This window comes from Lepidothrix coronata, unplaced genomic scaffold (assembly GCF_001604755.1).
Source record: "Lepidothrix coronata isolate B3197 unplaced genomic scaffold, Lepidothrix_coronata-1.0 Scaffold38, whole genome shotgun sequence".
NCBI lineage: Eukaryota > Metazoa > Chordata > Aves > Passeriformes > Pipridae > Lepidothrix > Lepidothrix coronata.
In genome coordinates, this window is record NW_016690218.1 from 1,436,356 (window position 1) to 1,461,180 (window position 24,825).

Genomic DNA, 24,825 nt, shown 5'->3' on the forward strand with positions numbered 1-24,825 from the left:
TATGTGTGGGAATTTAATTAAATGGTCTTACAGTTCATAAGATTAATTCTAGACAGCACTGTAAGCCAACAAAAAAGGGTTGTTTCATTGTATGACCCAAATATAAAAATACATAGTTAATGATGTGATTACTTAGAGTATATTTGCATGTCAATTGTTGTGAAATACCAGGGCCCCTCGTACCCTTTGAGGTTAAGTATTACTTGGAGATACTAAAAAAATACAAATGATAAGGCATATTAATTGAAGTGTGTTGAGCAAGTAATAATTATGATTCGTGCATTTGGATTGTCTCTTTATTGTTCATTTTGACCGGTTATTCAAGTTTATTGTGGATTATCCAAGTCTTGCTAAACTTGTCTATTATTTTCGTAATACATTAGATTTTCTAAAAATATGATGAAAGTACAATGTTCTTCAAAGTAAGCATGTTTGCATGTTAGTGCTCAAATTTAAGTATATTTTCATACCAGTATGACACATAATATACATGCCTGTATGTAGGCTTAGTCCAAGAACCGTAGAGCCTAGTCACTTAGATTGGTTTTGTGCTCTCTCTCTCTCTCCCCCAATTAACTTTGTATTTTTTCCTGTCCAATGACATTTAATGAGTAGGCATATTTAAATGATAAGGCCATTTAAATGATTAATAGGGTGTGGAGTTATTCATATTTGAAGTAAAAAGCAAAATAGATTTAAAACTGGCAATTTTTTTATCATTTTGATTTGTTAATATATTTCAGTACTAAAAGAAGCCTTTCACATGAGATTCATTCTCTTAAGAAGGCCTGCCTACAAAATCTTTCTGGTCTCTGATTCCAGTTTGACTTTCTGAATAATAATTTAACATAATGAAGGTTTAGTTCCCATTACCAGCTCAGGTTAGCTGTGGCTTTTGTCTTGCAGAATGTGCATGTGTGAATGGCAGCTATGTGAATGTGAGAGGTTAATTGCTAGGTATAACATATTGCTCTTAAATATGTGCATTTAATTTCAGTTTCCCTGTCTGCAAGTAAGTACAATGAAAAATAGGGGAATGTGAAACACCTGGAGAATCTCAGGACTGTCTTATGCTTGTATCTGTTAAGCCTGTCTTTCTCCATGGTTACTAAACAAGGGAGAGGTTCGGCAGTCTTATCTGAACTATAACAATTTTTATGCCTTTGCTTTGCTCTTTTAATGTAGCTTTTTCTGTACAGAACATTCCACACCTATATGGTGCAAAGCAGAAACCTTCTAAGAGTTGTAGAGGTATGTGGAGGCTCAGAAAACTGATTTATTTGGTAGAGTAAAAATATAGTTCTAGTCCTTAAAAGTGGCCTTTCAATACAGGTAAGGCCATAGGCGAGAAGAGATTCTGGCTTTTATTGTTACATGGTGTTTATTGTGATGGGCAGTACCAATTTTTAAAACAGATGCACGATGTGGGAGAGGGAAAGATGGGGGGGCTTTGAGTCTTCACAGAGATGGAGTCACAGCAGTTTATACTTTTAATAAGTTGTTTAAATTCTCATTCAGCTCACTGCCATGTTCGAGAGGCTGAGTATGAATAATCGGCAGCTGGAAGAAGAGATGAGAGACCTGGCTGATAAGAAGGAGTCTGTGGCCCACTGGGAGGCCCAAATTACTGAGATTATCCAATGGTGAGTACTCTGCTCTCATGTCATTACAGAATCCCCTCAATATGTGGTGGGGCTGTTACTGCATTTTTGTCTCTGCACAAGGCACTTGGAAGTGCTTAGGTGAAATCTCACACCCGTCTGGGGTTTTGTCTGAGATTTTAGTAATAGACAAATCCAGAAAATTTTGTTCTTCCTTAAGAGTGAAAGTGTCTTACCAAATACAGCTTTTTAAAGTGCAGAAGAATCGTGGTCATTGGGTGTGGTTTGTGGCTGTGGAAAAATGCTGAAAGGAATCATGTGCTGAGCTCACGCCTCCAAGGGGGAACAAGCCTGGGAAAAGCAGTGACTTGAGAGTGTTTGTGTCTGGGCATTAATTTCCTTCATCTGCTTGGCATGTGGCAGAATGAAACAAATACAGTGCAACTTTTATGTGATTTTTTACAAGGAGGGCATTTGAGACTACCACAAAGCCAGTCAAGTGATGTTTCTAATAGTACTTTTGCTAAATAATGATGTTATGTTTCTGTGAAAAAAAAATGTTGAAACTATTAAGGGAAAAAGATGCTGTATTCTAGGTTTTTTGTCTATCTTTATTTTTCCCTCCATGCCTGCTTATCTCCCCTTCCTTTTAATGGTCCATTGCAGTGTTTCACATCTACAAAACCAGATTGCATTCACTTTTTTTTTTTACAGATCATCCATTTGTGGGAAGACATCATCATATATACATAATCATATACTAATCTTTTTTCTCGTACTACTTGATTATTCCCTCCCCTCCCTTTTTCCCATCTCATGTTAGTGAAAAAATCTAATTTGTTGTATCCAGGGAAAGATGGGAAACATTGTTTCAGTGAAACCTAGTTTGGTGGTGGTGTAATGTCAGTATAGTTTGGTGGTGGTGTAATGTCAGTATAATTTTGTTGTCCAGATACAGAGAAGTTTAGCTTTTGAATACTGCCATGTGAATACATAACAAGAAATAAGGGCCATCTTCTGGGTTTCATTTAAACAGTGTTTTTTACATAAGATTATGTAATACTGCTCCGTGTTATGAAGTCCTAGTGTCTCAAGGCCTTGTATTTGTACCAGAAGGTAAAAAGTTTAAAGGGTCCGCTTTGTCCATGTTCCTTTTATATCTTGTCTCTCGTAACTGTGGGTGTAGTAGACAACCTGTGTCACAGAAATTAAAAAAAGTACTTAAAAATTGTTTAAATGAATTTAAATTTCTGACCAATCAAAAATGTTTATTCAGAGAAAAAATCAAGATAACAAGTCAGACAAGTCTTTTATTTCACATTCCTTGTTGTTTAAAGGTAGTACTTATCTGTCGTAATGCACCAAGGTAATCAAACCCAGTTTTTCAAATTTACATGTGAAAGCACTCATAGAACCTGGCAGTTATGGACAAAAACAAACTGGAATTAGTTGTGGATTCTTTTACTTAACACGATGTAAAAATGTACCAAAAGCCATTAAGAATGTACCTTCTGCATTTTATGAAAGTGTTTAATATTTTAAGATGTACTACTGATGTGGTTCAGGTATATGATAAAGCATTTTTCATGTTAGAGATGTCACTGTGGCGTGGTAAAAGGATTTGGGCTTGAGTTTTTTGTTATCTCTAAAGATACTTAATGAAAAAAGATCCAGAAGCATGCAAGCCTAAATTTCTGAATGACAGACACCATTTTGCTGATCCCTTACAATAATATAGTGTCTTTTAAAAAGTATGGAACTAAAAACTAAAGAATTATCTGAAAAGAAAAAAAATAAAAGCACTGTGGGCAGACATTAAGGAGTCAAAAAATCTTGCTTGGTTCCAGTTTGTCATCACTATACACATCTCAATTTTCACTTAATTTTCATTATACACACTCAGTTTTCTCTGCTTATGTTAAATTTTTTTCAACTATGTGAGCCTTTATCTTAGGTCACATTTTTTCCTTGTTATGTTTAGACTTTTCCATGTGTTACCTAGAAAATGTGATCATGTTCATCTGCTGTCCTTAGAATTCAGCACTGCATACCAAAACTAGGTCCTTCTCTGGGGAACATGGGGTGCTGTATGAAGTATTTAAGCATCTATTATAATGATAAATGCTTTAAAGGAGAAAAAAACCCCACCTAATATTGAAGAAAACTAGACTTATTTAAAGAGTCATAAGCCTATGTTTTCCTCAGAGGAACATGCAATTTAAATCAGTTCCTGTGTACATCTTCAGTATGACAACAGAATGGAGCTACCAAAGGCGGGTAGAGCTTGTAGGCTGTCTCTTCAAAACTAATAGATTTTTCTCTTATTATATTTTAATATAATTTTTATATATAATTATTATATTAAATATATATTATTATAATTATTGTATTTTAAAATATTACATTAAAATATGTATTTTGGATGCATACCTGCCCCCTCTTAAAAGCTGCTATCTTCTTTTTGTACCGTGATTCAGGAAGGATAGGAGGTAGTAGATGGAATTGATTACTGGGTTTGTAAATAATTTGCTCAGCTGCCTGTAGTAGTCAAGGGTTTCCTTCTGGCCCTGTTTTGAGTAACACAAGCCCAAGTTCCTCACTTCCTTTAAGTACTTTGCCATCTAATAGATAACTCTCTCAGGAAATTTGCCCCACTATTCAAATCCCTTGTTGGTTAAGATTGGATGGTTAAGATTGTTACTTTCTTCATGACTCCTTGGGCCTTTCTAAATTGCTATTTCTTTGAGATTTTATAACTTGTGAGTAATTTTAATGGCCTGTCACATTCTCTTTAGCCTTTCCCTGCTTTCTAACTCTGCTTCGTTGTATCTGTTTTAAAGGTAATGTACAAAAGCCTTTTAATTTTGCTATTCTTATCCCAAGATACTGTAAATATAGGCAAAGTTTTAATATAAACACTTGAATCAAACTTTCATTGCAAATTCTGTTGTGGACACAACAGATCCTCACAGATCATTCAGCCTTAATGGAGCTATTATATTGACAAGTTTATATTAACCAAATCACTCATCATTCCTTGACAAGAGTAAGAAATATTGAGGCTTTTATAGTCAGCTATAAATTTTCCTATGGGAAAGAGGAAAGGAATTGGAGGTTAATGCAGTCACTTTAAAAAGGAATCTTTTAAATAGCCGTGGTACCGTATTTCTGTGCTGTGCAGAAAGGAGGTCAGTGAAAATCTTGGTAGTGATTCCCAGAGTACTTGGCAAGAATCTTATCTTATTAGTCTCTCTGGGAGGGGTTCATGTAACCTAGCTGCAGAAGTCCTAATGTAGACAACTAAAACAAATCCCATGGCTAGTACTGTAGAAGTCTGTTTTTCTCACAGCTGATTGAAACGGAAGCCTAGACAACTATGTCAAATGGATAATTCTGTATTGCTGAGTATGTTTCTGTGAATGAGCTAAATCCTACCTGTTTTACCTACAGAATGGATGTTGGGCTTAGATTCAGCAGGCCAACTGTGGCTGTTGTTTACCGGAAGATTCAGTTCATATTTTCCTTGTCAGTCAGGTATTTTTTATATTATGGTTGATTTTATCTGAATTATTGATTTCATTGGAAAAAAAAACAGAGCAAAACCACAAGCAAACAAAAAAATGCGAACTCTCCCCTTTCCCCCTCCCTCTGACATTTCTGATGTAAATCAAACATAAAAAATCTGGTTCCTCTCAGAAGAAAGCACACAAAAATTGTGAAAAAGATTTAACAAAAATTACGGGCAAATTCAACTGTAAGAAACTCAAAAAGCGAAAATTCTGAGACACATTCTACTTGAGGTAAGAATAGTAAGAATTATCTCTAAAATAGAAAATCTAGAGGGTGGGGGGAAATTTCAGGGTTTGAGAGCAGAGTCAAATGTTGAAAATTTTTAGAGAAGTAGTTCTAAAAAAAACCAAATTTTGTTGGAGAGAGCGGGGATAAAGGAAAACGTTAAGTCTGCTTTGAGCATCCTGATACAACAACAGAAATGTAAAAGCCTTGAGAAACTACAGGAGAAATGGGGGTCATGACTCTCAGATTTCCTTGGGGTTTTTAAATCAGGTGAGATCGATCACGGTGTAAAATCCCAGGTCTTTAAGATCACTCCTGTTGAGCAAAGTCTCTGGTCCTCTGGGTCCATTTTGTACTGTAAAATATCCCACCTGGGGACCCAGGGAGTCTGACTTTCCGAGCATCCTGAAAAATTACATACTAGATAACAGCCAGTCGTTATTTGGAGGTCATCATGATGTTAGCTCTCCAACCAAAAGGTTAAATTTAATTTTACAGGAATTTGTACTGTACTGCTGTTCTAGGTTCTTTATAGTTAATGAACTAAGCTTGCAAGGGTAATTATATACGAATAAATATATGTGAGATACGAAAACAGAACAGTTAAACTCAATTTTCAGTAAAGAAAGAAATGACTGGGTGGAACCTGAAGAACTTTTCTTCCTTAGGTCTCTTGCTGTGCTTGTCAGGGCTCTATGTCACAATGAGGACAAGGGAGAAACATTACTAAGAGTAACTTTACCATTCTTGGTCTTTTTTTTTTTTTTTAAACCAACTAAATGAAACAACGCCAGCAAAGCAGTAACAAATAAAAAGGCTCTGAGAGCTCTTGGGTCCGCTTTATGTTCCATCAATGTATGTCATTATTGAGAGAATTTTGCCACCTAGTGGACAACAAAACTACCTCAGTTCCAAATTGTACTTCTTTTATTTACTGTCTTTTCATAGTCTGAGGAGTTCCTTTGAACTCAGTACAGATACTTGTAAACATTGACTTTACGTTTTCATTTTCTGGTTTTCTATATGACTGTGGAACATCTCTCTGAGGTTTTTGCATGTGCAGATTTTCAGCATTTAGAGCCTGAAGGTTCTGTGCATCATAAACCAAATAACTGATGTTTTCTCACTTTCCATAAGTATGGATGGGTCTATATGGCATGATAAAAATTGACAAAGAAGTTGGACACCTAAAGTTTTTCAGCTTCATTTAGAAAAGTTAAAAAATAAACCACCAATTTAATTTTATTTTTCATTGTGGCATTGTCCCTTTTTTCAGCAAAGATTTTGTGTGTCATTAAAAGTACCTCAGGAAAACTTACTTTCTCACCTTGAGAACCTCACATTCTTTTTATTCCTGCTTACAGTTTTTTCACAATGTATTTAATTATGTGCCCAAAAAGCATCTTAAGCTACTTCTCATATCTTTTGCCCACTTCTATAGCCTAAGTGGTTTGGGTAGGCCAAGATTATCTAGTTGTCAAAATGTGTCATCCAGAACGTTTTGAGAAAAGAAGTTGATATGCTGCTTCCATCAAGTTCTGATATACCTTGGGAAAAAAATAGGGATTCATTAATATCAAAACTCTCACTGACTTTAATAGTCAGGACATGTGCAGTTTTCCTAGATTCCTCCCCACCTCTTGAACTAAATTATAAGCAGGAGACAAAGAAGAGAAAACCTAAGGCATGAATAAGTACTTACTTTTTCCTGTTGGGTGTGAGATTCGTGGGAAATGGTCGCTAATTTTGCCTTTGCCTCCTCTGTATTAAAGCAGTCTGTCTTCCTTATATAAATCTTAAACTGCCCACTCAGAAGTCACCACAACCTGCAGATGTTTAGCCCATGGCTTTCACACTGTGATCTTGCCCTGAGGCCACTCTGGGAATGCTTTTCTGTTCCTCCCTTGCCCATGGCAGTTCAGAGTTTGTACTCTCTGTTGCCTCTTGGTGACTATCTATAAGTCTATGTTGAAACTTTATGTTTTTATAATTAATGGTAAACTTGCAAGTAGCACCATTACTGTATTCAGTGTGTGTGTGAACCCCATAGTATAAACCAGAAAAACTTATATTGCTCTGTAGGCATGGAGGGGGAAACACTTTCTGCAGAAAGGTCACTCTGAGACAAAATTAACCATCTAGAGAACTCTCATCTCCAGTCCAACATACTCAGGATTACAGTTACTAAGGGAAGATCAGGAAGCAAGGATAAGTTAACTTCGTGAAATAGAAAAACTATTTTCCCACTTTCCTGTATTTTATTTTAAATTATTTAGGGTTCATTCATTAGACCACATCCTAAACATTTCAGTGTTTGGTGCTGATAGACTTTACTGTGATCAAACTGTGGTATTAGACTGCTGGTCTCTGAGACTAGCTCAGGAACTTGCATATGTCCTGGTGTTGCAGAAATGAGTTTGCTCTTCTGTGGGCAAAATGAACATGTTCAGAGCCAGGCACGTAAGGAAATAGAGTAGGAGGGGTGATGTTAGGGTTTTTTCTGTTTGTTTGTTTTAGGTTTTTCATAAGCTACTTAGTTTCAGTGAATTAATTATTTACCAGCTTTCTTTTCTATGTTAACACCTGAGGCAAAGTGAAGAAAGAACCTTCTGTTGTGATTAATCACAGAAAGTTGTTGTTCTTTCTTTGTAACTAATGATCAAAGAATCTGAAAAACAGACATGTCTCCTCCTTGTTGTCTTTACACCCAGAAAACATGTCTTGATAGAAAACAAGCTCTCTAGATGAGAGGGCCTCTTCTAGTTTATGCTCCTTAATAACATAAGAAGTAGACTCTCCCTATTTAATAAGCATTTCTTGAAGTAACATCACTGTTTGATTTAACTACTAGTACTTCTAGTCAATTGGTACAGTAAAGCCAACCACTAATTCCAATATTATATGGACAGCTGAATTGTTAATTCCGGGATGTGAATTTTATCTTAATTTGCTCCCTAAAAATAAGATGAATTGTGAAAGGTTTCTTTCCCACTGTTTCAATTTCAGGTAGCTGATGTTTTTACTGAGACATATATTACATATTCAGATATATGTTTCTTCACTCTTCATTCCTTATCGATGCATATTGTTTAATGGAACTCCACAAAGCAGCAAAGAATTAGTTCTGTGTGGTTTTCTGTTTGGGGTTTTTTGTTGTTTGTTCATTTCCTTATGTTTTATGATTTTTCTTTTGTATTCTGCTTTTATTTGTTTCCGGTTGTTATTTTGGTGAAGAGACTTCTGTTTTTTCTTTAGATTCTTTGGTTAAAACACTGTATTTTTCTTATGTAATTGTTTAGGGTAAGTGATGAAAAAGATGCTCGAGGTTATCTTCAAGCCTTGGCCTCTAAAATGACAGAAGAGCTGGAAGCCCTGAGGAACTCCAGTTTGGGTGCAAGAGCTACAGTAAGACTTTACTTCCATATGTCAGAGGGGTTTTTGTTTGGAAAAAAAACACTAATTTGATAGTTTCAGCTGCAGTAATAATCTGTCTGTGTTAATCAAAAGTTAAACTTTCCTAGAGCTTCCCTTCTGAATAAACTGAATAGCAAATTTATTCTTTTTCAGTTAATTAAATACCAATATATTTTAATGTGATTTTGTCTATTGTATTGTTCAAGTAGCTACTTTGTATATGAATTTGTTGAAGGAAATTGTATTTTGGTTCATGAAACCGTCAAGACTTTCACTTTTGAAATGTGAATGTCCTTTGTAGCTGTCATTGGAATTGAGGCACATCAAAACTAGAATTCATAAAATCTCTTTGCTTTTGATATCAGCATATAACATTCATTTTGCCTGTATATTACTAGAGTTCAAAAATAATACTACTACTAACATTCTTGGTGTACTCTTAATTTTTAATTTTATATTACTTTGGAATTAATGAACTCTTACATTAAGCACATAATAGACTGAGAAACGAAGTTGTTGAAGTTAGCTACATTCTTCATTTTCAGCTTTCTTTATACTTACTCTTTCTTCTCCCGTTTTTTATTCTTTACTAGGACATGCCGTGGAAGATGCGCCGCTTTGCAAAACTGGATATGTCTGCAAGGTTGGAGCTCCAGTCTGCTCTTGATGCTGAAATCCGAGCCAAACAGGCTATTCAAGATGAGTTGAACAAAGTCAAAGCTTCCTGTATCTCTACAGAGTGGTAAGACTGAGTTGCTCTGATGCAAATTTACTTTGATACCTCTCAGGAAATGCCATCAAATCATTATTTGTAACTATCTTGTCTGTCAAAATCTGAAAATGAATGATCACACTGGTTTCAAATATCCAAATGTGAAAAAAGACCATATCTCTCATCAGTGTGCGAGTAGCTGAACACCAACTGGGGAAAACTGAAATCTTGAAGACTTCCGGAGGGGACGCTTTCTCTTCAGTAATGTAATCTCTCCTCATAGTGATAACAGGTTCAAATCCAAGCAGAGTTTGGTTTTGTGTCTTAGAACATACTCTTTTCCATTCCATTGATAGCTGCATTGGGTTAGCTGACTAAAATCAATTATTGCGTAGTGATTTACACAGTAGTAACTAATAATGACTATGGAATATTATGAATTCTTTTATTCCTTCCTCAGACTCTCTTCCACCCTGTCACCCTCACATCCCAACAAAATGTATTCTGAGTTGGGTGGATGCCTGAAGCAGGGACTGGTAGGGAGTCATTCCATTTCTAGGTGTCTAGCTCAGAGCGCTGCTGTGTTTTGCAGCTCTAGGGAAGCAGTTGGACAGAGCTGAGATTCAAGTATGTTACCTGTAAAGTGGGAACACCTAGTTCACAAACCTTGCTTGTTTTTCAGGCCAGGTAACGTGATGACAGGCAACATTGGAGATCCTCTAAGAACAAGAGAACCAGTTTTTGCTCTGATAGGGAAGAATGAGAAAAGTGCTCAAAACACATAGTAGTGTTACCTGTCAGCTGCGAATTGGATAATTCTTAAGTAACTGAGAAAAAAATAGTTCAACTTAATCTATTAGTATCACAGGCACTGAATTAAGAAACAAATTTAAAACCCCCAAGATTTTAAGCATAAAAATATATGTGGTCTTTTTTTCTCCTTTACAGGATACAGGCTCACACAATTATTTAGAAATTAGAAACACAAGCCTATTTAATGGGTAAATGGGAACAATTAATTGCTTTTTTTCTGGTGTTTTTTTTTTTTTATAAGATACCATACTAAACAGATCTCGATAGATTTCTGAATTCATTCTGGCATTTGAAGACATCATGAAACTTGCTGGGCATTAATTTTTAAATAACATGCAAAGTTGGACAGAAAAAAGTGGTTTCTCAATACTTACATAAGTTTTTTGTTTGTATTCTTTTGAAGTAAATTGCAAGAATCCGAGAAGAAGAACATGGAGCTGTTGGCAGATGTCGAAAGGCTGAAAAAGGAGACAGAAGAGCTTAGATCAGAAAAGGGTATGGCAGCTGATATCCAAGTAAATAGCATGTTTCACATTGGTTGGGTACATCTTATCAATTAAGTTCACCTTGCAGCTAAAATACGATACCAACAGACTTTGGCATACAAAATATGAGCACAACAATTGTGTGTTAAGATGTACCCACAGCAGTTGCATTTGCACTTTCAGTATTTGTAATACGCTTCAGTTTTGTTGATACACTTACACCAGTAAGGTATTATTTGAGTTGGAACTGTGTTGTTTTCATTTGGCACGGGTATGTTGATTTACTGCCAGAAAACTGTTAGAAGTATAGATATATTTCTAATTTTTTCTCCTTTTTGACGGGTGAAGGTATTTAGACTTCAATACTGATAATTTATAAATGTTTTGGGTCTGTCTACCCAGAGAGTAAACGGCTGCAGAGGAATTTTTAGCATTTATTTGTTTCTGGGATGACTTTGTTGATGTAAGCACATAGTGAGAAGTGTGGTCATGATTACTTTGCTGTGGTATTAAGAGTATGTTCTGAGATTGCTGATGCATCTGACTAACAGTATTTTGCATTGTTGCTGGGAGAAGAGACTTTTTTGGTAATTCTACAATGAAAAAAATTTCATTAAGAGATGATTAATGATTTGGCTGATTCTTTGCAGTTTCTGTAGTAGCCCTAATATTTGTATCTTATGAGTCACATGGGAAGAAGTATTTTTCAGGCCAAATGGAATTACCTAATTTTCTGTAGGGAACTGTTTGAACTTCAGAATTTCAATACCCTGGCAACAGTTGCTGCATAGGGATGTCAAATATTGTTCAGACTTTGCAACCTAATGATATGTCAGTCTATAATGTATTGTACTTAACTGTCATTTTCTATATATAGGCCTCCAACTACTGGTTGACTTGTAAAAATAGTTCAAACCTACCTATCCAGAATATTAAAAAATTACTGGGGCCAATTAGCAAATAAGACTTAGGGAATTGATATTTTGTTCATCTTGATGTTTAGGATTATGCTTCTTCCAAGTGCTTGGAGAGAAGCTCTTGTTAGCAGCATCTCCCTGGAGACAAAAATACTTTGTCATGCTTAGCTTTCATTTATATGTTCTTGAATTATCTTAAATATTATGCATGGTTACTTGAGTTCTGAAATCTTCCTTTGTGTTAAATAATCTGTTATGAATTTATAATTAATAATTTACCCTGTATTTTTTCCAGTATTTAAAACCTTATTGTTTTGGTGAAAACAGAGATAAACATTTACTCTTTTTTTAAAACAAGCAAAAAAAAGTATATATATATTTCTTCTTACGAGACGAAATATATGTTTGCATCATGAATTGTATAGAGGATTCAAATGTAGACAGTGTACAGTGGTAGGGTAACCTATAGTGTGTAGAATTTTATTTCTTGGTAGGGATTGCTTGGGTTAGCACTTGAATCCTTTGCTCTTTATAAAGATATTCCAGAAATTTAGCAGGTGGGGAAAAAGATTGCTAAAAATTATCATCAGTAGCAGGTAATTTGAAAATTGTTTTTAGTATTTTTGGAGGGGATTTCGGTGTATTTATATTTTAAAGAGGAAACGGTTCTTGTAACCTCATCATTCACTATGGGTTATATTAGAGCAAGACACTGACATTTTTTGAAAGAAAGAAGTAACCTTTGATAGCATTATTCTTTTGAGATGCACACAGTCCTGCAGGCTTTGGTCATAATAAGTATTTATATGTATGTGTGTATAATGCGTTTACAGCATTCAGGAAGATAGAGTTTGTACACATCTGTGATCTATAAACACCCACACAGCAACTTGAATTATGCCCCAAAGAAAAGAAGAAAAAAAGCTATGAGTTGAAGCTAGTTAAAGGAACAGTCAGGATGTGCCAGCCTCTGCAGCTCCAGGGGATGCAGCATTCCTGCTTCTCTTGCTGGCTGAACATCACTTAGATGATGCTGTGTGACAGAGACATTTGAAGCTTTACCCAGGGTTGTATTACTCCTGGGCATTCAGCAGTGAGGGATGGCAGCCTATCATAGAGCATGGGTCAAGGAACCCATCCAGTGTTTTCTGGACGTTTTTGTGGAACCTGGCTGTCGGCTCCAGCTGTCCTGTCATCGTAGGATATCCCACGTGTGACTAGAGCAGGGATGGCACCTGCTGCATTAGCGTGTGGTGCCAATGGGCATAAGCACATTAGAAACCAGTGCCTTCTGCATAACAGACATGTACATACAGTGTGTTTTCACACTGAACTCATACCACACAGACATCTTAGCTTGGAAAAGGTTAATTAAACATACACTTATATGTTTCATACAAGAAAATCTTTTGCTGTGGAAGACAGACCAAGGGTGCAACGTGTTTTAAAACATGTAGGTGTTTCAGGTGGACACTCAAACCCTGATTCAGCAAGGCAAAGGTCCTCCATGAAAAAGTTATTTTTCTGTAGCTTAAAAACCTGCTGCTGTTTTCTAGGTGTAAAGCACCAAGACTCACAGAATTCTTTCTTGGCATTTTTGAATGCGCCTACCTCTGCTCTGGATCAATTTGAAGTAAGTGTTACAGCTGTTTTAACTCTGTTAGTCAGTGGAACTAGTGTTGTGTGCAGGTTATGTGCATATTTGCTGAGAGTTTGCTGCTGTATTTTAATTGTATTTCCCCATTTATACTTGTATATAATAATATGTGAGAACTGTTTGTCATTTACAGTGCTGGCTGCCTTCTCTTGAATGCTAGTAATCATAGTGAATTCTCTCTCAAACCTTGAATGCAGAAATTTGCCTTATTTTGTGGTGAACATGAAAAGCAGAGTTGTTCAAATGGCTTTTCTTTGTATTCAGAAAAATACCAAGTAATACAGATTGTGGTTTGATAAAAATGAGAGAAAATATGTAAATAATCCTTGATTGTATCCCCTGAAGTCCTTGATACTGTTTATTAGATTGTTTTCATCGTCTGTTCATTTTACACAGATCTGTAAAATCCAGATAACTGCTATTCATCTCCTCTGCACAGATCCTATATACTTAAAAAATGAATTTGTTTTTTACCTTTGTCACTTTTAGACAGAGGACCAGTTTAGGTAGAAGCCTGGAAGAAAAAAATTGAAACAATACTGTACATTTATTTTTTTTGTTTTTTTAATCAACAGTAAGCCATGCATAATTTTTCTCTTAAAAGAACAGCTGGGATGAAATATTGGTCAAACTGAATTCAGAGGGGACAAGGCACCACCGTTATAGTTGTCTAAAGTTTGCCCATTTTTTTCCTGATGCGCGTACGAGGTCATTACATGTAGCTATGAAAGGGCATAATCACTGATGTTACTAATATCCCAGAATGTGCTTTCTTTTCATTATGTATTCATTAATTCATTGTTCTCTCTTGAAGTCCTCACAATTAACACAATTTTTTAAGTTTTCTTTTTAATCATTTATCTTATAAGTTTCTGTATAAGAATCTTCTTGGAGTATAGGAATATTTTTGAGTACTGGAAAAACACTGGGTTTTTTACAGATAGATTATTGATTAATTGTCTATGAAAGGCAATTAATGAAAACTTACTGAGGTAACTGTTATTGCCACTAATTATTTACAGTTCTTTATTTTTGCAGTTTTATTTATATTGCACAGTTTTCTTCATCCATCTCTTTCTCTCTCTCTCTCTTTTTTTACTGCTGTTTTCATTAAAATAGGATTCCTTTTCCTCCTCTTCATCCTCATTGATTGATTTTATGGATGACGTAAGTCTGACTTTCAACCCAGTAAATCCCTTAATAACAGACGAGTTGATTGGTTTGGAATATTCAGACATTAATGCAGTCAACTTAAAAAATCTGCAAGTGCAGTGGAGAAGAGAGTATTTCTGTAATAGCACACTTACGTCTATTTATACATATAGATGTTCCATTTTAAGCTAAATGTTTTTCTTTAGGTGCAGGTGAAGAATTCTTAATTGCAAGGAGTTTTCCTGATGGAGGAAAGCTGCTTTTAGGCCTTATTTATTGATATGGCCTGTGGAAACTGGTCCCAAAATCACTGGCACATTTATTTTATTTTATTCTATTGCTTCATATTATTCCTTTATCATTAGTTGTTTCCAAAAGTTTTCTAATCACTTCTGTTAAAGTGTTTGCCTTGCATACAGTTAATTTCTGTTTGCTCAAATAAAATATTTTCTCTTTTTTAGCCTATATTGTGAGAAGTAATTTTCATTATAACTGAGGTGAACGTACTACTTTTTATTGCCATTTGAGGTGCAGGTTTTCTGTCAGGAGAGTTGAAATTTTTCGACTAGTTAATTGCATACTAAAAGCTGAAAATTGACTGCATTATATTTCTCCCAAACTGAAATATTAGGCACATAAAAGTAATTAACAGTAAACTTTTTGAAATCAAAGTATATTCTATGCATCCATGGTAGACACCCATCCATTACAACTTTGTAGGTATATTGTGTGTGTGTGTACGTTTGTGTGTGCTTGTATATTTATTTTTGCACACGTATTTATACATGTGTATTTAACATACTGTAATCCTATTTGCATTGAAATATAATATAATTCATTTTATTTGAGCAATATCTGCTGTGAAGGGTGTAGCAAAGAGGATATAGTATATGGGCCTATTCTACTGCTTTCATTTTCTTTCACTTACTTTGAAAGAATGCTTTCTTTCTGGATGCTTTTTCTCTATAAGTCGGGTATATACCCTAGACAAAATGTGAAGATAAATCTGTGGTATCACAGAAGACATTTGCCTGCATTTTTGTATAGCAAAGTTTGGGCTTGCTGATATTATTGGAATTTTCTTACTCAAAAAAAAATGAGAGTAGAGTTTCCTGTCATGTAAATGCACAATAAATGAATAATATTTATATCATTTGTCTGGATTAAAGAACTGTTCTATGTTACCTGAATATTAGGGACTCTTAGTTTGTATCAACAGGTTATTTCATAGAAAGGTACCTTTAAGAATATCTAAAACTCTATCCTGAAACCTGTTAAAAGAGAGATAAGGTACATATGTGGCAGAGTAGCTGATAATATTTTGTTTTTCAAGAGGAAGTTTAGGATGAGAATATTTTCCTGTTTGCTATCTAATTAGTTTTGAAGGACTTCAGCACTTAATTCTGTATTTATTGTTGGTTGGGTTTTTTTTTGAAGAAGGCAGCATTTCTTTTCCACAAGCATTTAGACAAAATTACATTTTTTTTCTCTATGCAAATGAGTAGTTTTCAACTATTGCTGTACATCCTTTAAGAACAATTCTTGATTGGTCCACCCAGATCAAATCTTTGCAGATACCCACCTTTTAGTCTGGGGTACAGTTTCAGGTATTAATGTGTGTACTGTTGTATGGAGATGTTTTACTACACATGGAGTCAAATTCCTCGTTACATCTTCAATTTCAGTCCAACAGGAGTGTTCTTGCTCGGTTACATTGGCAAAAGTACATCTCTGGACTGGACTGGCCAGGGTCTAATATCTCTAACATCAAGGCAGATTTCTTTTTCATCTGACAAAATTCCAGAAGGGAGTTGACTGTTCAAAGATGGGAAGAGTACCTTGCAGGCAAATACAAGACATTCTGTCTTTGTTAGAAAGAGAAATAAAGCTGATAGCTGCATTAGTAGGGGAATGGTGGTATCATTCACTTGTGCTTAAAGTCAGTTCTGGGTATTTAATTTATTGGACAATTACTTGATTCATTCATAGATATATATTCTCTGAATTATCGCAATGAATGGTTATTCATGATTTAGCTCATCAAGTTGGTTTAGTATCAATATATTAAATGAACTTAAGAGTACTAAAAATCCTTGCCCACTGAATGTGACCTCCGTTTCCTTTCCAATGACTCTTTTTGATAGTAGTTGCCTTGAAGGGCAGCCCTTCTTGCAGCATCTCTAGAAGAATTAATTTGTGCTCAGTCAAACCTGGGAAGTGTTTTGGTTCTTTATATTAAGACCAAGGAAGAATTAGAAGTCCTCAGATCAGACTCATGCAGTGCTGCAATATTGCAGCAAAGGCCTCTCTTTTAATCAGGAACCCGAAGTAAATATTAATAATGTCCTGTATTATTTCTTCAGACTCTGTGCTTCATTAAGAAAGGACAAAGAGTGTGTAAAATTACGTGCAGTTGCAGTTACAAGGCAGTCTTTGCGAGATCTCTGAAGTCTATTTAGCGTGTAGACGTGTACACAGTACTGGGATTACTAGAGTGGGCATGTCTTGTGTGTTTGCCATCCAAATAATGTAACTATTTATAGTACTCTATGAATGTCTGGAGTTAATTCTAATTTTCTCAACGAGGAAAACAGTAGTTTTGCAATTTCTACTGGAGAGAAATAAAAATAGATGTCCTGCTGACTTTGTAGCCTGCAGCTGCTGAGAAAGAAGTGGTAACTTCGCTGTTTGGATGAGTAGCAATCACTGTTGGTTCCAGCTGTCCTGCCTTTTGAAAAGATACTTGGTCAGGTTGGCAGAACTGGTGCCTAAATCCTCACAGCTGTCAAAGTCCACACATTCAGAAATGACCCTTGTGTCTCCTGTGTACAGCAAGGGGAGTAGGAATGGCTTCTGCAGTCCCTGGTTACTGATTATGGTGGAGAGGGAAGTCACCCCTAGTGACTCTGTAACAGACTCATCTCTAAATCTCTGCTGCTGTTTCTCCTGTGTGTTTCAGGCTGTCTCTCAGTAACATCGTGTAGGTGTTAAGTCTCCTATGTTCACTAGAATTGTCTGATAATGAAAGTGTTGGGTTTTGTTTCTTTGCCAGGTGCATCTTTGTGTATCTCACTAGCTACTACAAGCAGTCCACTTATTTTATTTAAGAATGAATTTGTGATTATTTAATAATAATAAAATGGAATCCTACTTTCCCTTGACAAAATTATTTTTCCCACATGCTCAAAGAAACTATTTTTTCCCCTGTTACTAACACATTACAAATTAAAGATAGATTTCTTAAGTCCTCCTGCATTCTGTCCTCACATGCAGTCCTCATAGGCTTTAGTTAGACTAAACAAATCTGAACTTCGTAAATAGCCACAGAATAAATGATGTTCTGAATTCTTAGTATTGGGCAGAATAAGCCACAGTAGTGTATGGTGAGAGCTTTGACTTTACCTGCACATTCATAATTAAGTTTAGAGTAAATCTGGTTTGTAATGATACTTTAAATTGGACATATTGTGCTCCCAATAGATTACTTCATTCATCTTGTTTCAAAGCACAGAGATGCAAATTAATAGTATAACGTAGTCTGCAGTTTCCCTGCTATTATCCTGTGTAAAACTACAGGCTTGAAATAGCGGTTCCTTTTTCTTTGTTTCTTCCCTCTTTTTGCCTCATAATATCTTGGTTTTTAAATACTTGTAAAAATGAACACGTTTGTGTGTGTCTAAACACTATCTCTGGAGATACAGAGTGTGGAATTCTGAGGCGATGTATGTGTCAACTGTTCAGTTTTGTAACATATTCTCCTTTCTTTGTTAAAGCGCCCTCCTTCCTGTATTCCAGCTAACAAAGGCAGACGTGTAAGAGGCTGTCTTACTCTATGTGGCCCTTTATTTTTTGCCTGTTGTGTCCATGCCTATGTTTAATGTATGGATTGTGTATTTACCTCACTGCATGTCCTGTGCTGCTGCTGCTGTTTGCTGCTGCTGCTGCTGTGCTTTTTGTTGTTCTACAGCTGTGAGCTAAAAGCTTTTGGAGTATTTCATTTGGTAATCCTGTGAGCAGAATATCACAGTAACTGGAGAAGATGCTTTGGGTGCTTTCTCATTTCAGTGTGAAAGTTCTGTGTGGAAGCCAATCAGGTAGATGCAGTTTGGGAAGATGAGCAAACATCAAATGATGGCCTGTTTATTTCCTTGCCTTTAGCAGAAGGCATATGTTAAGTTATGGGAGTTGCCTATAAAAGGTGAAAGTTTGGCATTTGGGAGACACATCACAGCAAATGATAGAAAATATCACGATACAAAGATAAATAAATGGGAAGTAGGGAATTGAGTAAGTAGAGCATCAAGGAGGGTAGGAAAAACTCATGCAGGGAAAACAGAAATGGATGTGTCGTAGTTGGTTAATCTGGAAAAGTCTTTGGTGTTTCAAAAATCATGATGGGTTTTTAAACATTTGTTCACATGTGTTATCAAAGGTTTGTCAGACTTGAATTTGCACCGGGTATGTTATGTCCATTTTAAACTCATACTGCCACTTTAATTCCTTTATGCACATATGGTGGTAGGAACAAGTAAGTATACAAAGCATTTATACTGAATGTTAAATAAATAAGCAATATTGCCCAACAGCTCCAATAGTGTCCTTACCCAGGCAGTTCAAAGCTCACCACTCAGTGTCTCAGGCGAGCTTACGGTAACTGCTTGTTTTTGTTGGCGGTGCCTCCTGTTCAGGAGTTCCCTCTCCTCAAGATGTGTTTATACACTGGCCAGCTTTGGCTCAGACCTGACAGGTGACTCATGTAGACAACTATGCACAGTCCTGTGGAAGACAGCAAGGCTGTTACAATTTGGTAGGAAATATTGAAGTCTGCTTTTGATAATGTAGTGGGTTTGTTTAAAACCAATTTGAATGGTGTGAACACTGTTTTCGTAAACTGTTGACCATAGTTAAATCACATTGCTTTTGTACTTAGTTCTTCTCATTAAAGCAAGGAACCTGAGATCACTGCAGCAATACAGCTTAAGGCCCTGTTCCTGCAGCAAAGGTGATGGTTAAATTCCCTTCAAATTCTGTAATGGTAGATCAGGTTCTGTGTGTTTTGCGGGCTTTCTATGTTCATAAGTAAAGTAAAAATACATTTGTTACTGTTTCAGCAGTTGTCTTCAACCACAAAGGCTTTGTAGCACATTCCAGAAAAGTTCCATCATTCATATCAAGCTTGTACTAAATTTTTTTCACAGACACCATGAAAATTCTTTGGTGTGCAGATGCTACTTTGAAAGGGAAAGCTTGAAGTATCTGGAAACATTTATGAAATGGTAGATCAGATCTCTGAATTTAAGTTGCAGAAAAAAAGGAATGTCTGTTTCTGGCTATGAAAAAATTTGCCTGTAGTTACTCATTGGGCTTATTTTTTGGTAACATTTTTAAGGAGAAGGTAGAATTGTAGAAGGTTAAACAGTCTTTCAGTGGACTCCAATTTATTACATGTTTATCCTGAATTTAAAAAAAAGTTTAAAATAATTGAAACATGTTATGTGTTTGGGGATTTACTAGTTAAGGCATCTAAGTTTCTAATACTGGGTAAAGGTTTCAATTATTATTTGCTTCTGATAAATCTGAGCACAAAATGTTTGCTTTACTGCTAATTTTTGCCTCAACGCTTGAAACACATGATCTGTGCGTAGTAAACAGGTGTATCCCAGTGTGAGAATTTCCCATTTTCATTTCAGAAATACTTGCAGGCATGTTTATATGCCTAGATTGATTAAACTGATGAACATTCTCCACCTGATAATTTTTTTTGAAGGCTACGGTAAAACTGGAAGACACTAAACTTATAACTCACTGCTATTAAAAAAACTAAAAAATACTAGCAACTGCACCTGTTTGCTACCATGATTAAGTTTCTGGAGAACAGGACTGTGTATGCATGTATTAGATTGGCTTGCCAATATATCTGACTCCCAAAAAGCGGTAAAGTTTGTGGAATTCCTAGTATTGTCATTGGCAAACAAGATCAAAAACACTGGAATGTTCAAATGCTTCCTGTAAACATTGCTGCATATTTTAGTTTGTCTGCAAGCTAGCCCAATCCTTGGCAATGGAGAGCTGATGATAGCATTGCTGCAAAAAATCCAGGCATGCCACAGAGCCTTCTGGAGGCCTCCGGCTTTTAGCCTTATTATTAGTGGAGAAAAGCATTTTCACCTTTCTTTTTTTTTCTTTTATATGTACTTTTACATAGAAAACTTTGTGAAGAGGTCTGGTTTTCAAGGGAGAATTGTGCCTTCTCTAGTTTTTTCAGTCGAACTAACAAAAGATGACTTGTTATCCAAGATACGTGTTTGTACCTATATGCCGTGTTGTTCAGTGTAGCTCTGTTTTGGGCTTAGTTTCATTCTGTGTATCAAGGACTAAGAAAATATTCCCCTGAAGAAACTGTATTCCTGGTAAGGATGTTTTTGTAGTTCAGATGGAGTACAAAACCCCCTCAGCTCTGTATAAACATAATTAACACTAGCCCCAGGAAATACATTGTTTGCTCTGTCTTTTCTCCTTGTTTTCTCCTGAATATGTTTACAGTAATTTATATGGTCTATATGGGAATTCATTTCTAACAAATCCCTACTACCAGTGGACAAAACCCAGTAGTGTTTAGAAAATATTCACCCTTTAAAAATGCTGAATTACAGGTCTCTTCGAGTGTTTGTCAGGCCTCTGACCTAGCAGCTCTTATGCATGTGCTCACCTCTCAGCAGAAGCCTTGGCGTGTTTGTATTCCACAATTTTCATTGCATTTTTGTGTTTTTAATTAGGAAATTGCTTAAAACTGAATTTTTATCCTCTCAGTTCTCTCTTAGGAATCCACTGCTCCCATATCTTATTTTGGTAAGAGTTGAGAATTCTTTTTTAACGATGTCTTTGATTTATTTCTTTGGTTGTTGTTTTTTCTCTTGAATTGTTCTCCTAGATTGATTCAGTTGAGAATTTTACATTGTCTAATACTCCGTCACGGGATGAAGATAGCAAGTCTCACCTCCATTCAAGATCAAGGTCTCCTTCTACAGCTAGTGAGATTGAGCCAATTGAGGTACTTCACTGTTGAAAAATCTTTGTCTTTTTTTTTAAGGAGTAACAATTTCACTTGTGCAAAAATTACTATTGCAAATCCTTTTGTTTAGGATGAAGCTCACTCTTCTGCAGCAAGACTATTTAGGACCTTGTAATAGCCTTCTGCACTAGTGGTGAACTGTATTTTGAGGAATGTTGAATTCCTTTTCACATATGGTTAATTGAATAGGGATGGAAACTGTACTGAATCAATTATAGTTATAATCTCTCTTCATAACATATCCTCAGTCAAATATCCTCAGAATATTTAAGAAATGTTGGCACAAAGATACTGTTATACTGCAGTTTGTAAAAGCAAACTTTGGAGTCCTGCTGAAAGTCTTGTTATTAAGAAATATTAGCCAACCTCTGCAACGATAACAATCTATCCCCTTTCCCTGTTAAAAAACTTAACTCTGTAGTTATTTTACATTAGAAAATATCTCATCAAATGCTTAAGATAATACAAAGTTGTTTTTGACATTCAGGAGATCAGTCCTGCATGTCGTTTTGCTGAGAAATGGGATTTGGTTTTCCAAATCCTTTCCTGTGTAAATCAGTTTGGTTTCATGGCTTGTGTGCTTGGGGATGGGGTGGGTGGGGCAATGTAGTCTTTTTCCTTTATTCAAGCTATCTTTGATAGTGTGCACTTGATGTCTTATTGATCCTTTGGGGACTGTTTTCAGGTTACAGATCATCCTCCCCGTTCAATGCACACACCGACCATGAGGACAACATATATTGGATCAGGACTCTCTGCACCAAAGGTATTCTGTCAAGCACTCACACTCTTTGTGTAGTAAGGGGAGAAATGTCACTCCTGGGCCACAGCTTCATGAGAACTGTTTATCACACTAATCTGACCAGAACTGCCTACAAGGGTTGTTTATATGCAAGCTGGTTGCTTTCTAAAATTTAAAACCCCTCATTCTTACATGTTGGATTGTGACAAGTTACACTAGGAATTCCACTATAGCAGTACACAGACATTTGATTATAGGAAAAATGGTAGTCTGGACATTAGAAAGAGATAAATGAGCCAGAAAATGAAGAAAGGAAAATAGGTATCCTAGGAAGAGGGTGTTTTCTGACAAACCTGCCTGTGTATGCTCTGCATACCATAAAACTGGTGTCACTGCAGGCCAGTCTCGGATTATCACGTCTAATTAGATAATTAGATGCTTGTTTTTGAGAAAAGGCAAAAAGTAAGCCTAAGAATGAAACCATAGATTGGCATTTTTATGAGCAGTGTGGAGTGAGCACTGCAGCCAGCACTGCAGCACTGGGCTGGAAGAAGGGTTTCCAGTTTTTCTGGGTTTTTACTTGCATAAGTACTGATTTTACTTCAGTTGTTGAAGTCATGTTGCTTTTGGCCAAGTAAGCCAGTCAGTATATGCTAATTCCCAGTGAATTATGTGTCCCAGTGGATTATGTATATTCAAACAAATGTGGAGTAAAATATAAGCTATGAAAGGAAAAATTTTCTCATTAAAGTTTTGGAAGTGGTTTAAGAATCTTCTGTGTATTTTAAAAAATGACAATTTTTCTGCAACTAATCAATGAAGTAAGTAAGCCTTTCTAATAGATCTCTTTCTCTACTTTGATAAATTGCAAAGTAGCAAAAGATTCATTTGTGTAAAGGAAAGCTAAGTAGTTTGAGCAGACAGTGTTCTGTTGGCAGTGTATTAGTAGATCGATTAAAAAAAGTGCACTTGGAATCATGTGAAACAGATTTTACTCTACACGTAATTTAATTTTTGCAAACATTTTGCTCAGTAAGTAATGATTTGCTTTACAACTTGTTATGTCCACTAAAGAACCTTTTTACTTTTTGATTGCATAAGTTTTTAAAGCTAAGTATTGTTTCCCTGCAAGTTTCAGTACAAGACATCCATCTCTAGACAGAAAGCTTCCATTGTAACAGTAAAACTGTCATTAAATGTGGATAAGTTTGAGCCCTTAGCTGTGATACCTTACACTGCGAAAAACAGGAAAGTGAGTAAAATTTTAACATACCTACTCATTAGTCGCAAAATTGTCTTATTTCAGATCATGTATATTATCCAGGTTTTTTGGACAGTCTTTGCATTCACCCTGTGCTCTGTCCTTTCTCTACCAGTAGCTACTTTGCTGGGATTTTATGTAGAAAGGCAAAGTAGCTTCCTGGATTTTATATAAGGCCTTTTATGAATCATACTGTCACATTACGTAGTCATTTAGCCTTTGTATAGTAGCATCAGCACGGCCATCCTTGTGGAGAGAGAGAGAATTAAACCACTTACTCATGTAGTCTGTGTTCCCAAGGAATAACAGCAAGATAAGACCTTTCAAAATCAACTTCATCTATCAACTTCAGCCCTTGCTTTTAAATTGTGTGTTCTGAAATTGCCTCTGCCAGACACCATAAAACTGAAATCTGTCATGCTTTCTGGCATAAAATACGGAATTTTTAAGAAGTTTTCTCTTTTTCTTTGAACTAAGGCAACACTCCTTACAGAGGAGCACTAAATTTGCAGCTTAGAAAGTACTGTTGTGGGTTAACCTTGGCTGGCAGCTGGGTGCCCCCCAAGCACATACATACACACATCCAATTTCTAGAGTGTAGTGGAATCATTTTGGCAGCTTTCCTATCTGCAATGGAAGCAAACTCATGTTCTTAGGCAAGGTCCAGTTTCCATGGTTTTATTTACAGAGGATGCTTTAAATAATCAACAACTAGCACTGATAAGGAATTTTTTCAGCCCAAGTGTTAGGAGCTCAGATCTCATTTCAGCAAACACAAACAAGCTGCCTTTTTAAATGAACCTATGCACTGTTATGTCTGTGAAAAAAATAACTGTTCTTCAAAGGTGTTACAGGTGTTAACGTCCTTGTCTGCTTGTTTCACAGCCTAAAGCCCACCAGTTTGTAGTGAAGTCGTTCAATACACCAACAAAATGCAATCAGTGCACATCTCTGATGGTTGGTTTAATACGACAGGGCTGCACTTGTGAAGGTAAGCACTTGAGAGAGCACAGTGTCAACTAAAGTTCTTACAGATGCAAATGACAGGGTAAATGTTTGTGGTCCAGGAGCCTTCTGTTTATATTTAGAACAACAAAAGAGATTCTCATGCTTCAATCTTTCAACAGTAGAAGCCAAACACTTCAGATATCTTGCCTAACAGATTACCTGGGGACACACTTATTCCAGTTGGTGGTAGAAGAGC

At 36.0% G+C, this 24,825-nt stretch overlaps 1 protein-coding gene across 10 annotated transcripts in view; it reads left to right on the forward strand.

Annotated features, from left to right (window-relative positions):
- The window catches only part of CDC42BPA (CDC42 binding protein kinase alpha), a 186,460-nt gene that overhangs the window by 130,138 nt on the left and 31,497 nt on the right, over window positions 1–24,825 (forward strand). For 5 of the 10 annotated variants that reach the window (XM_017812837.1, XM_017812843.1, XM_017812844.1 and 2 more), the window contains 10 exons: window positions 1,519–1,643; window positions 8,696–8,801; window positions 9,404–9,552; window positions 10,739–10,830; window positions 13,294–13,370; window positions 14,514–14,561; window positions 18,320–18,358; window positions 21,478–21,597; window positions 22,304–22,384; window positions 24,507–24,612. In XM_017812837.1, coding sequence (XP_017668326.1) covers window positions 1,519–1,643; window positions 8,696–8,801; window positions 9,404–9,552; window positions 10,739–10,830; window positions 13,294–13,370; window positions 14,514–14,561; window positions 18,320–18,358; window positions 21,478–21,597; window positions 22,304–22,384; window positions 24,507–24,612 — 943 coding nt within the window. The remainder of the gene's footprint in view (window positions 1–1,518; window positions 1,644–8,695; window positions 8,802–9,403; window positions 9,553–10,738; window positions 10,831–13,293; window positions 13,371–14,513; window positions 14,562–18,319; window positions 18,359–21,477; window positions 21,598–22,303; window positions 22,385–24,506; window positions 24,613–24,825) is intronic. The other 5 variants (XM_017812847.1, XM_017812839.1, XM_017812838.1 and 2 more) reach the window with 4 other exon arrangements.